At 30.7% G+C, this 13765-nt stretch overlaps 1 protein-coding gene across 1 annotated transcript; it reads right to left on the reverse strand.

Annotated features, from left to right (window-relative positions):
- Positions 1 to 1479: 1479 nt before the first annotated feature.
- LOC133825501 (uncharacterized) lies at positions 1480 to 2460 on the reverse strand. The gene has a single exon (XM_062258432.1). It carries the CDS (start codon positions 2458 to 2460, stop codon positions 1480 to 1482), a length of 981 nt encoding a protein of 326 aa, XP_062114416.1.
- Positions 2461 to 13765: the final 11305 nt, after the last annotated feature.

Consider the following 13765-nt stretch of genomic DNA (forward strand, 5'->3'; position numbering starts at 1 on the left):
TTAAGAAGCTTACCCGAATTCAGGAATGACAACACTGTTGTAGTAACCTCCGGACCCACCAAATTCCAATTATCTTGGTAAAAGTAACTGCTAAATCCATCTGGGCCTGGTGCTTTCAATCCTGGAATGCCAAACATTACATCCTTAACCTCCCGAGTTGAATAACCTCTTGTGAGAATCTGAATATGAGTTGCATTTAAAACTGGTCCAAGCTTCATAATTGACCAAGATACTGTTTTCTTGTGTACCATGGCTGTCCCCAACAAGATTTGGTAATAATCCAAGAAAGCTTTTTTTATATTAGTAGGAGAATCTACCCAAACCCCTGCCTCAGTCTTAATAGACAATATCCTATTCTGAATTCTCCTAGCCTTAAGAGAAGCATGAAAGATGTGTGTGTTTTCATCACCATTAACCATCCAAACAACTTTAGCTTTCTGAGCTAAGAAACTCAGGTAAGCTTTATGGCAATAAAGGAATTGTTCTCTAGCTAGCTGTTCTTGAGTAATCAACCTGTCACTGAAAGGGTCCTTCTGCAATTGTTCCTGAAGATCCTTCAATATTAGACCCGCCTTAAAATCTGTCTGCTGAATGTCCGAAAATCCTTCTCTATTTATAGTCAATAGCACCTGCTTCAACCTTTTCAGTTTAGATACTACTTGGAACATTGGGGTACCAGTAATTGGTAAATTCCAATTAGTATGTATTTTATCTTCATAACCAGGTGCCTCTTTCCACATTCGAAAATACCTAAAAGGCTTCTTCTCCAACTGAATCTCGAAAGAAAAATGAACCAGAATCGGACTATGGTCAAAAATCCCTTCTGGTAAGAACACAGCCTCTGAGTTAGGAAATTGGTCAATCCATTGTGAATTAACTAAAGCTCTATCAATCTTTGAATACACCTTCTCCTCAGCTCTCTGTTTGTTATTCCAAGTATAATAGCACCTTGAAAATTTCAAGTCTTCCAACTGACAGGATTGCAGACACTGTATAAAATTACTTGAAATCTTAGTGGTATTCTTTTTACCTATTCTATCTTGTAGTGAAAGAATTTCGTTGAAGTCACCTATCACCATCCAAGGTTCAGTGATACCACCAGCCAATTCTTGTAAATCCTTCCATAGCTGCTCCCTGAAGGACTCAACATTATAACCATATACAAAGGTGACCAAAAACCTGCTTGTTCTATTTGGAACCTGTACTACACAGTGAATTAATTGTGTAGTACATAGCTTGATATCCAAAGAGAAAACTCTTGGGTTCCAAGCAATTATTATCCTACCCTTATCAATCCAAGGATTATTATTCGTGAAACACCACCCAGAAAATAAACTTGCATATATAGAACCCATATTTTTATTTTTCACTTTTGTTTCGAGCAGACTAACCAAGCCAACTTTCTTTGAAAGAATCAAGTGCTTAATCTCCCTATGCTTATGTTGACTGTTAATCCCCTGTACATTCCATGTAAGTATTCTATCCATTTCGTGCAGAGGGTCCTCCCCCCTCTCTTCCTGTTTTACTCCTCTGTGACAGGTCAATCTCAGGATCCCCTTCCAGCAGACAAAACTTGTTATTCACAGTCGTTTGATTGACTATAGATTCCTGTATCTTAGCTCCTTTGGTAACTGTCTGAAATCCATCTTCATCCACAGTAGCTTTACTTGCATTTGGTGATGAGACCCTCTGTTTAGGAACCCATTCCTGCCTGACTGCCTTACTCTTCCTACAAATGTGAGCTTCATGTCCTAGGCCAGAGCAATTTGTGCAGATAGTGGGTTTCCACTCATATTCCACAAAAATATCCACTTCCTGATCCAATTCATTCCTGAAACTGATTCGAGATGGAAATTCTTGTTTCATGGTCACTTCAATAAGAATCCTAGGATAAGCTAACCGATCTCTGTTTCTGGTAATAGAATCAACTTGAATTGGTTTCCCAATTTGACCCACTATCTTGAAGAGTGACCTCTCACCCCAATATTTAAGATCCAGACCACCCAATTGAACCCAAATCGGAACTGAATCAATATCTTCTTTAGAGAAATCATCAACAGGGTTCCAAGGCTTCATTATCAGAGGTTTCCTCCCAAAAAACAAATATCCTCCATCCAAAATTCTATTCCTCATTTCCATAGACAAAAACTGTATTATGAAAATACCTGATGAGAGAATCCCAACTTTGTCTACTTGATCTTTCCATAACCTCCTCACAAAGCCTTCCAGGATTCGAATTGGTGGATTTGCACCAAGCACATAGCAGACTATGGAAGATTGCCAGTAATTCACCTCGTCAGCTATGTCCTCATCATCAATTTTAACTCCTGACGTCCTCCCCTGACTCATAACATCCTTCCCTGCAATACTCTTCTCTTTGGCCCCAGAAGAAGTGACATTAAAAGCATTAGACTGTAAAATCGGAGATGGAACAACCTTACCCATATCAACATCCTGCATGACTTGCTTAGAGGCCGATATCCAGTCTTCCACATTCTTACAGATTCCTTTTCTCGATACTGGAGTAGAATCACCATAAGTTCACACATCTTCTGCTCCTTGTTCCTCCTCTGACATCTCCAATTCTTGAATCCCTAGAATAGCATCCATAGATCGTGTTTTGATGACTCTATCAGAGGATGTAGGACCTGTTTTCTTGGCCTTGCCCTTCAATTTGCCTTTCCCCCTAACCTTTGATCCCCTTGCCATGGCGCCGATGAGAACACCGAGAGAGAAAAAAAGCGCGGGAAAAAACTTTCAAAATCCTATAGCAGCTTAAAAAAAAAAAACCACATGGTTGAATAATAGACATAATTTTGGACGTAAAAGTGGATTTGCATATAACATGCATACGTGGGAATATTGCGTAATTGAGACGTTTTAAAAACGATAATTCTACATTTCTTACTTTTATCATTTTAAAATTAATAGACTTATAACATGCTTTATTTTTCTTAAAATTTCTAGGTTGATTAAATTTCTCAAAACATTATTTTATTTTATAAAATAATTTGATTTAGCTTTAAAAAATGTAAACTATGTGACAATTTTATTTATTATTATCAAATTACAAAGAAATAGCAAAAGCTTGGAATTAATTAAAATACCTATGATTAATATGTTTCTTTAGAAAAATCAAATTTAATATTGGTTAATTGTCTTACATAAATGATGTGAGAAAAATATCTTTTTAAGTGTGAGAAAAATATATTTTATTTAAATTATTTAAGACTTAGTTTTATGTAACATAAATCCATATGTGACAATTAAATAATCATTTTTTAACTTTTTAAATCAAACTTTCAGCCACTATTTAATTTCTTTAAAAATCACAAATAAATTGATTCTAAATATTTTTCTCAATAAAAAATAAAGAAAAATCATAACTTATCAAAATATGCATTCATACCATATTAAAATACCACTTTTAATATTGCCATAATTTAGAGTATTAATTTTATTTCAAATACTCATCAAATTTATTTTATTGAAACACTTCACATTTTTTTACAAAAATTCCAGCAACCATTTTTATCTTTAAAAATCACCATATTCAATTTAAAACCTCATATTTTTCTAAAAATACAATAAAAATTCTGTAAGTATTTATTTGAGTAAAATATCATTTTATTGGGACTTAAAATACCTTTTTTAATTTCATAAAATTAACATAACATCAAGGACATTACTTATGCATGCAAATCATTTTTTTTATCAAACTTTTACCCAATTATTTACAAAAATCAGCAAGCTTAATTTCTCATGAAATTCATCTTTTATCCAAAAAATTTCACATAAGATCATACATGACCAAAATTTCATCATATTCTTATTATATACATAATTCTAAGAATATTACTAACATATTCACATGCAATCTTATAAAACCCATTTTTTTTCTATTCCATTGAATCTACACATGAAATCCAACAAAAATAACAATGGCAATAACATACATTAATTCATAAACACCATATTTCATACACGCCTTTATAATAACCCTAACATATTTCTATCATTTCTCCTTTTATGCATATCAAGATTCATTGGTACAAAAATCACACACATCTTATCATATTTCTAAAATCATCATTATTTCAAAACACACAAGAAAATACATATGATTGAACTTTTTACCCCTAGGCCTAAACATTTAAGATCCACCATAAAACATCACAAAGTTCCCATCTACCTTCACATAAAACCTAGTATGCATCTATCATCATTTTGCCATTTTACATAAATCAAAGATTTAAAAATAACCATAGCAATATAAACATAAAATATAACCTCATATAAACCCTATCAAATCCATTTTCTCAATCATTCCCATGAGCCCTTTTTAAACAAAAAATATTCCCTTAAAAAAAATACAATTCATAATCATCAATTCTACAATAATCAAACCATTAACATCACCATCAACAACCTCAAAGATAAACCCATCAAAATCAATATATAGGCTAAGAAAAACCATTACCTCTCTTGATTGTTGAGTCAAGAACACTCTAGCAAGAAAACCTTGTCACCTATAGAGGATTTCCAAACACCATACACCCAAAGAAAGAAACCACAAAATCAACCTTAGATTAGAGAAGAGGAGAAGATACAAATGCACAAATGTGAAACTAGTAGATGGACTCTTACCTAGGGTTCGAAACCCTCTTCTCCTTCTCTTTCTTTCCTTCTTCTTCCTTTCTTCTTCTTCTCTAGCTCGCCTCCCTCTCTCTCTACTCTCTCTAGATGTCACGGCCAAAATGGCCTATTCCCTTCTTAATCCCCTTTTTAAATTCTCATTTCCATAAAGCCACCATCAAGAGGAAATGGTAAGTTTCCTTTAATTTCTTTTATTTTTCTTTTATTATAATAGATTGGAGTCAAATGGTGATTTCCCAAAATTGATTATCCTTATCCAATCTAGTTTTAGTCTCCTAAAAAAAATGGAAAAAATATCAACCAAACCCACAATTGCTACACGCCACTTACTTGCCCCTTTTGTATTTTATTTATTTATTTTCCTACTCAATTAAATAATTAACCAAACAAAAAATTAACAAATTTAAATTCAAAAGATTATACCAAACAATTCTAACAATTAAATCAAACAAATCAAATAAAACAAACAACAACTAAATAAAATAAACAACATTTAAATAAAACAATTCATCACACTTAACATTTAAATAAAATAAAACACAAAATTTAAATAATGTAAATTTTTTTTGGGTGCACTACAGCTTCCTACAACCTTAATGGTTTTAATATATCCCTTGGTCAAAGACCAAAATGCCCCTAGGTCATTTTTATTTCCTTAACAACCCCAAGGGCATAATCGTCCTTTCCCGCCTGTCTCGTTAATTATAATTAACGCTCTCCAATTCATGTTATTCCCAAGATTCTCAATTACCAATAAATCACATCCCATTACCCTTAACTCCCGGTAATGTTCTAATCATCAAATTACCCCGAGACTCACCCCGAGCCCCGAAATTAACCCTGTTATGACCAAACCACTAACTAGTATTCAAAAATCGTCTCATGCCAAATAGCTCGAACAAATCCACATTATAATGTGACCTCATCATAAATCACCAACATGCATGAAAATACACAATTACGCCCTCAATGGACCAAATTACCAAAATGCCCTTATAACAAAATGTGGACACACATTCATGCATTTATCATCATATAATAATGTAATTCACATAAACATGCATATAATCATTTAATGGCATAGAAACTCAATTATGACCCTCCCAACCTACTAATCCAACCATTGAACCTCATTAGGGATTTTGGGGCATTACAGTGGAAGACATTTATTCAAGTAATAAATTCTTCTTTCTATTCATAGCCTTTGGCTATTAACTTAACTTTGAAAAGTCTGTACTTTCCTCTATTCTCCTATTCATCATGAATATCCTGTTTGAAACTGAAGTTCAAAGAACTTTAGTTGGATGTTCAAGAATCCAGATATCATAGAATTCCAAATTCCATTTCTTGATTCATGGTGTTTCAACCATTTTTTTCTGTAATTTTTTTTTTCATTTCATATACTAGTATGTGAATGAAGTATAGTTATATTGTGTTATACACAATTGAACTATCTTTACATTTGTAATGGAGTAGTTACTAACTAATGCTCCCACTACAACCATGCTATACAAATTTTTTGATATTCTTTGGTTTTATCATTGTTAATTATCAGTAACTCGCTTACTTGATTTGTAGTCATTATTTCTAGTACATCTTAACTAGAAAATATAGTAATTATAATAATCATGCTTCATTAAAGTAGCATTTAAAGAGATATAAACTCTTTTGTAATCTTTTATGATTATTAAATTTCTTCACTAAATGACTTCATGGAAATTTTTTAATTTATTTACATAACCACTTGTGAATCCCAACTTCTAAGTCTTCGATGTTGTACAATCAACCATGTACAGAGTTTAACATGTGTTAAAATTGTAGAAATAATAAGACGACAATGATTGCTCATTATCTATTTAATCTTATCCAATATGATTATATTCCATTTCTAAAATGCCAATTTTTCTTAGCATTCTAGTTGTATGTGAGTATGATTTGAATTCCAAGTTCACATGAAAACTACTTAAATTCCAAATTTGAGTTCAAACTTCCTTTTGATTAGATCAAACCAGTCTCTAAGTGACTTTACTTTGAATGTTGCATAAAATTTTCTATAAATTTTCTTTGCATTCAATCAAAGTTTAAACATATCTAAAATATATTGACTTACTATTTATTATTTCCTTTAGCTTTTAACATTTAAAGGTTCAATATACATCTATATGTATTAGCTAAATGATTATGTGATCTTTGAGCTTTTATTAGAGACAGGTCCTTTGGTTAATTTTAATTAACAGACTATATAAATAAGGAGAGAACCATTGAATGGTTGCAATAAAAGACTGTTTTTTATTTGTTTTATGTGTCTAATTAATTACAAACCAATCTAAAAAATAATTCAATATATGTTTCACTTAATTGGAGCTGGAATAATATGTCTTATTAAATCTATGATTTGTACAATAAAGAACAATTCATAATTATCATTTATACTCATTGATGAAATAGGTGGAACAAGTATATTTTAAAAAAAAATAACAATTGAATTTATTATTCAAAAGAAATACTAAACTTGTTCATTTATCAAATAAAGAATCTAAAAACATAGTTTCTGGAAAAAGTTCTAGAACTACATTAAAGAAAAAAGAACTTAATAGAAAGTTGAAAATGAAAAACTAATTTTCATATCAGTTATCTCTTGGTCTACCAATCTGCAATCCTTTTCTTGTTTTTCTTTCACATTCTTTTCTTTTCTTGAATAATGTGTTCCTGAAAACAAGACAAAAATATGGTGGCATAAAAATTTGAATAAACTATTCAAATGTATTAAAAAAAGATGAGCAAATCATATTTACCCTTTATTCTTGCAAACTTCTTAAGTGATCAAAAGAATCTCTTTTGATCCTTTCCCATATCTCGTATGAAGATCTGAGGTTCACATATCTCAATTTAAGATTGTCTGGCATAGTCTTTAGTATGCAATGGCGAGCTAAATAATTAGATCTCATCCAATTTGCATATTTTTGTTGACTATCACAATCAGATAAAGTTGATGGCTCATCTGGAGGCACATCAATGATTACATCATACACTTTTAGTTCATCTAGAATTATGTGTCTGTTTCTGTATCAAACATCTAGATTGTTGAAGTCTAAATGAAAAGTACTTAGGAAGCTATCACGAGGATTAACTGGTTCTTTCTCATTTTGAGGTTCTTGATCAGGATTAAGAGAATTAACCGTTGTTGCTGGAAATAAATAAATAAAATATAATGAATCAAAACATATAATAAATATCAGATTTTATTTGGAAATGTAAATATGATGCATGAATGCAACGTATAAAAGCACATAAAAATATACTACTCCACGATAAATTAATTTGAAAAGTTAATGGACCGCCTTAGGGTAGGTTAGACTAACCCCAAATTAATTTTGAGACAAATCTCAATTTCATAAGTGAAAACTTAAAAACACCTTTTTCTTTTTTTACTTATGAACTACTATTAGTTTGGTCAAGATGCACTAGTCGTGCTCGAAAGCCTAGATACACCATTGGAGTGTAACCCATTATTTACAATCAATGACTTAACTCAAGAGTGTGCCTTAGGGTCAGTCAAACTTGAAATACAACACTAATTTTATTCTCATAAGAGAAGTCAACCTTATAATAAAATAAACATATTTGGAAGCCTTTCCTTAGGGAGGCCGCAAATGGAGGCGACACGAGGCCCTTCCTATGCCTCTCGGTGTTTAACCAATAATAGAGACCATGAGACTTATTATCATAACTCCTTCTCCCACTCACTATTTTGGAAAAATGTGTTTTTTCATAAAATCAATATTTTTTTAATTTAGTTGTAAAAATAATTTATAACCAAAAACAAAAAATTGTGCCCTTAATTATAATTATAATTTTTCTTTAATTAAGAGAATATCATTTTTATTTTAATAAAATATTTTCATTAAAACAATAAATTAAACAACTTTAATTTTGATTTACCATCTTAAACAACAAATTAAAAATATAAGACGTTCCTAATAGCATGTTTCTACACGTATGTAATGCATACTAGTTGCATACTATGTGGGTATGTGAATGGCATGTTATAACGCATGACAAAATATTAAACATTTTAATCACATTCAAAAATTTATAATAAATAAATAAAATAAAAATGCATATGATAACTTTTGGGTATTTCTAGAAAAATTACAACACTTGCAAAAATATACATGAAAAATGTAACCTAGACTAATTCAAGTTTGATGAAGAGCACTTTGATCTTCAACCTTGAGATGTAGTCTTGTTGAGCCAATGCCACCCCTTTTCCATATCCATTTTGACTTATACAATTTTTTAATTATTTTAAACAAAATTTTAAAATAATTAAACTTTGGATTTTAAAACCAAAAAGTTTCTAAGGCCCAATTTGAATTCAGGTAATTTAATTCAAGAATAAAATTAAAATAATTTTAATTATGGAAGATGTAATGACCTGGATTTTTAAGACTCGATAATGCGGAAATATAAATGTTTTCATTTAACCAAATGTCTCAAAAAATTGTATAATAAAAAACTTTTTAAAAGTCGTATGACCATACTTAACATTTAATACAAACATATTTCATAAAGAGTAGAATGAGCCTAGTTTATGAAAATAACACAACATTTCCAAAAATAAAACGACTTCCCAAAAGGTCGGTCCACATGTACATTCGCAAGGTAGACTCTAGTGTTCACTGCTCTGCCTTGCCCTTATTCTTACCTACAACAACAAACAACTAGGTAAGCGAAAATGCTTAGTAAGTTCAACTTTAAAACAAAAGCATGCAGAGAATTAGAGTTTCAGATCCATCCAGACCTTACACAATAAATTTCAAGAACGCAAAAGCGTCCTGGAAAACTTATGGTCATGCCTGATAACCAATGACAAGTTATTTCATATAAACAGATAAATTCCAGCACTCAGAAAATCCTAGAACAAGCAGATATATTATATCACAACTATTTCTTATCAACAAATAAATCCCTGCACTCAGAAAATCCCAGAGCAAGCAGATATAATATAACACAATATAATTCGAGACCAAAGCTCGATAACTTCCAACAATTCGGGCATAACACGCCTTCTAGCATAAATGTTAATCTGTAAGAGAGAACTGAGTCTCAACACTAAGATCTAGCCAATAAATATCTCCATCAAGGGTAACTATTGTGTTACCTACGACATCGCTACTTATCCAAGAGTAAATCCCTCACAAGGGTAACCATCAAGTTACCTAGGGCATCACTACTTATCCAAGAGTGTAATCAAAGTTACATGGATTTACAGAGACTTCAATGTTAATCAGTGGTGCTGGTGAGCAGTTGCCTATAGGGTGTTCAGCCTCACTCAAACTTGCCAACCCCTAGTATCTCTAGGCACTCTCATTGAATGGCCAATATTCACGGCTACTATCCGAGAATAACTTATCAGAGCACTTGCTCGGGTTCTAACCATTCACTGATTAAGTAAGCATGAGGGCCCCTAGGTCCCATTCATTTTGGCGCCCCTAGGTTTAAACCAGCAATCCTCACCTCTTGGCCACTCGTCGCGGTAATGAACCGGACATAAATAAAATCAAGTAGTGTGACAGGGATCAACTGTCTAGAATATGACAGATATCTATCGTTCATATTTTCTAAATCAACACTCACTAGACTAACGTCTCTAAGCAACTTTCTACGACAATGTATATATGTGCATGTGTCCCTATACTAACATACAATACAATAGTTGTTTCATGTTGCAGCCACACAATATAAGTTGACTTACTTGGAGTCCTTTGCTCTCAGCAGGATTTCACCGTCCAACGTTCAGTCCAGTTACGCTAGCCAATACTGTAGTTATCCATACAGTATACTCAGATTAAATATGGCACTCATAATTCATTATTATTATTTTGGGCAGTTTGGTCATTATAATAAAAATCATTTGTAAGAATTAATGATCCTTATTTGGTTTTAAACCCATTAAGGAAATTCATACAAAAATATTTGAGATTAAACCCTATGTCTCGGGAGACCTATCCTATGGTCTTGATACCTAGGCTCGGGTATCACAATAGTATTTTCCCACAATCCGCTAAAAATCTTATTCTTTAAAAGTATTGCTATTAACCCGTACTTTCAACAAGTCGGTTAAATATATGGAAGATTTTAGCTGGTATTATATCAAAAAAATTCTAATTAAATTCCTTAATTATTTGTAAAGAAAATAAACTCTTAATTTTCCTTTTATTTTTCTTAAGGTTTTAATCTCTAAAAACCGTTTTAAGAAAATGGCCTAATTTGTCTTAATTAGGAAAACCGTTAAAATTTTCCCATCTTGACTAGTTAATCTTTCCGAAGTCAATTAATCAAGTTTACTTACTAGAAAAATAATTCACTTAATTATTTTTTCAAAATATAGAGTTTTAAACCATCTTTTAATTTATTAACTTATTAATTAGTAAATTTGTTTATTTTTAGAAAGAATTAAAATTCTTTAATAAAAATAATTCCCACTAAACTCGAAGTGGTATTTTAGGTCAAAATATGTTTTCAAGACTTGCCAAGTTTTTATCTTGCAATAAGCAAAATTTTACTTTTTCCCTTAAGTTCCAAAATATCATTTTTGCACTAAGTGTGAAAACCCTATTTTTCACATTTTTAACTACATACTTTGTTAGGTCATAACTTGAAATTTACTTACCCAATTGTTACAAAAATTTCCCAATTCCATTTTTGGTATGCCTTTTAGGTCTTTGTAAAATATTAGGTCAAAAGGAGCATTTTTGATTGATGAAATTATTTTCCAACAATGAGGTAAAAATGACCATATTTTCAAGTCCTTAATTTTTCCAAACTTTGGCACTTAATAACTTTCAAACCGTTCAGTATTTTGTTACCAAATTTTACAGTGGAATAATAGGTTATGCCAAGAATTTGTCCACTAAATTTTAGAAAAACTGGATTCATTTTCCCTATACAGTGGCTGTCCAAACTTGGCCCCGAAATTAAGAATACGAAAAAAAAAACAGCTTTTTACGTAAACTTTGAAATAACATAACTAACTCATTTTTAAACATTTTTGAGTGTTTCAAAAGGTCAATTTTATGTACTCAATCTCAACAACATCATAGTACAATTAAATTTTACAAAAATCAATATACATTGTATGCTTAACCCCTTGGAAGCCACATCTCAAAACTTGTATTTTGTTTTAGGGTTCTCACCAAAACCTTTAGGGTCTGATTGGTTCGCGATTACAAAACTGTATTTTTGAAAAGTGAGATTCTGAAATGAAAATCTGAATTTAGTGACTAAAAACATGTTTCTGAAAATGTGATTGGTTCATTATGTGTAAACAGTTTTTGAGTTTTAAAAAACAGAATCTGTGATTGGTAAAATATTCAAAAATATAACAAAAACAAAATATGTAATTGATTGAGCTAAATTTAAAAATATTTTATATGATATAACATAAACATAATTAAATGGTTTGTGATATTAAATTTTAATTTGCCAACAAATTTAGTTAAATGAAATTTAAAATTAGTGCATTGATTGAATTTATAATACTTGTATATTCTCATAAGTTTTTTTAATCATAGTTATATATTTTTTTGATTAATTAAGCTCTATTATTATAATTAAGCCACATTTATCCAACAATCTAATTTCTGATAGTTATATTCAAATGCATGTCAATTTCTAAATATTGTTAATGTCTTTTATTGGTTGGAAACAACATTAATTATGGCAAAAAAAAAAAAAACTAAATTCGAAATTAATGTAGAAAAAATATATTTACATGTTGGTAACTTGCTATACAAAGTTACTATGTTGTCAAATCATCATAATTGTTAGTACCCATCTATAGATAGTAATCACTGAGAAGTCTTCCATTTATATATATATATAAGTTGAACTAATATAAAATCAGTCAAGAACTTATTTAAAAACAGGGATACAATATCAAACAAATTCATGATCAAGACTAACAATATCAAACATTTTTCCTTAGTACTTACTGTTGTTAGCTGCTGAAGAGAAAAAGAATCAAGGATAAATATATGGTATTTGGGTGTTCAGATTAGATTAGAAGTTAGGAAATAGAATTTGCAAAAAAAAAAAAAAATTTGGAAATAGCGAAAACTTGATTTTAACGTTTTCAATTTTATAACAGAAAACCATGCTTTTGATTTGGATTTTATTTTTGGAAACATGCTACCAATAAAGAATTATAGTAGGTCCCACATGTTTTAAAATTTTGAAATCATAAAATCTGATTCAAATACACTACCAATCAAGCCCTTAGGGATTTTGGTCCCTATTTTCAAAAATCAACACACAAGCATCATAAAAATTATAATGAAACTACCATAGCCTTATTACATCACCAATAAGAAACTTTAAGCATTAAATATATAAAATAATGCTTAAAAATAAAAACCATACAATAACAACCATAAAAAGTAAACTTTTTACCTCTTGTTGTTCTTGCTTAAGGTTTTGATGTTCCTACTATCTTTGAGCCCTTCAAAACACTTTCAGTACCTTAACCAACTCCCCCCAACAACATAGACAATTAGCTATTGAAAAATCTATGGTCAAAACTTTACAAAAGTCTAGTTTTTTGAAACTTTACCTTAGGGAAACCCTTCCTAGACCAAAGCTTAGCTTCCAAGCCTTCTTAGTGTTCTTGAGGTTGAAAATGGAGAGAAAACTTGAGAGAGTTTTTTAAAAAAAAGATGAGAGTGATTGAGAAAGAGAGAGGGTTGGTTTTGGGGGGTTAGAAGGGTTTATACAACTCTAAAAATATCCTATAAACACTTGAGTGTTTTACTACCCACTTGGCTATTTACCCTAATACTTAAATAAATGGGATTAAACCAAATTAAAATTTTGTCAACCCAATTAATTCCTTCACATGGCCGACCACCACTTAGTTTATATATGTGTTTATATATATATATATTTTATATATAAAGGTTAATAAATATTTCCTAAGAAGAAAAATCGAATTTGACTTCCTATAACCCTTTTCACTCTTTTTAAGTTTTAAAAACAAAACTTAACACATAATAATTAAATTAAATGTCTCTCACATTTAATTCAATTAATCACACAATAAATTTTAACC

Source organism: Humulus lupulus, chromosome 3, assembly GCF_963169125.1.
Source record: "Humulus lupulus chromosome 3, drHumLupu1.1, whole genome shotgun sequence".
Lineage (NCBI taxonomy): Eukaryota > Viridiplantae > Streptophyta > Magnoliopsida > Rosales > Cannabaceae > Humulus > Humulus lupulus.

Coding starts and splice junctions, on each gene's coding strand:
- LOC133825501 (XM_062258432.1), bottom strand. CDS start 2,460: ATGCAGGATGTTGATATGGGTAAGGTTGTTCCATCTCCGATTTTACAG.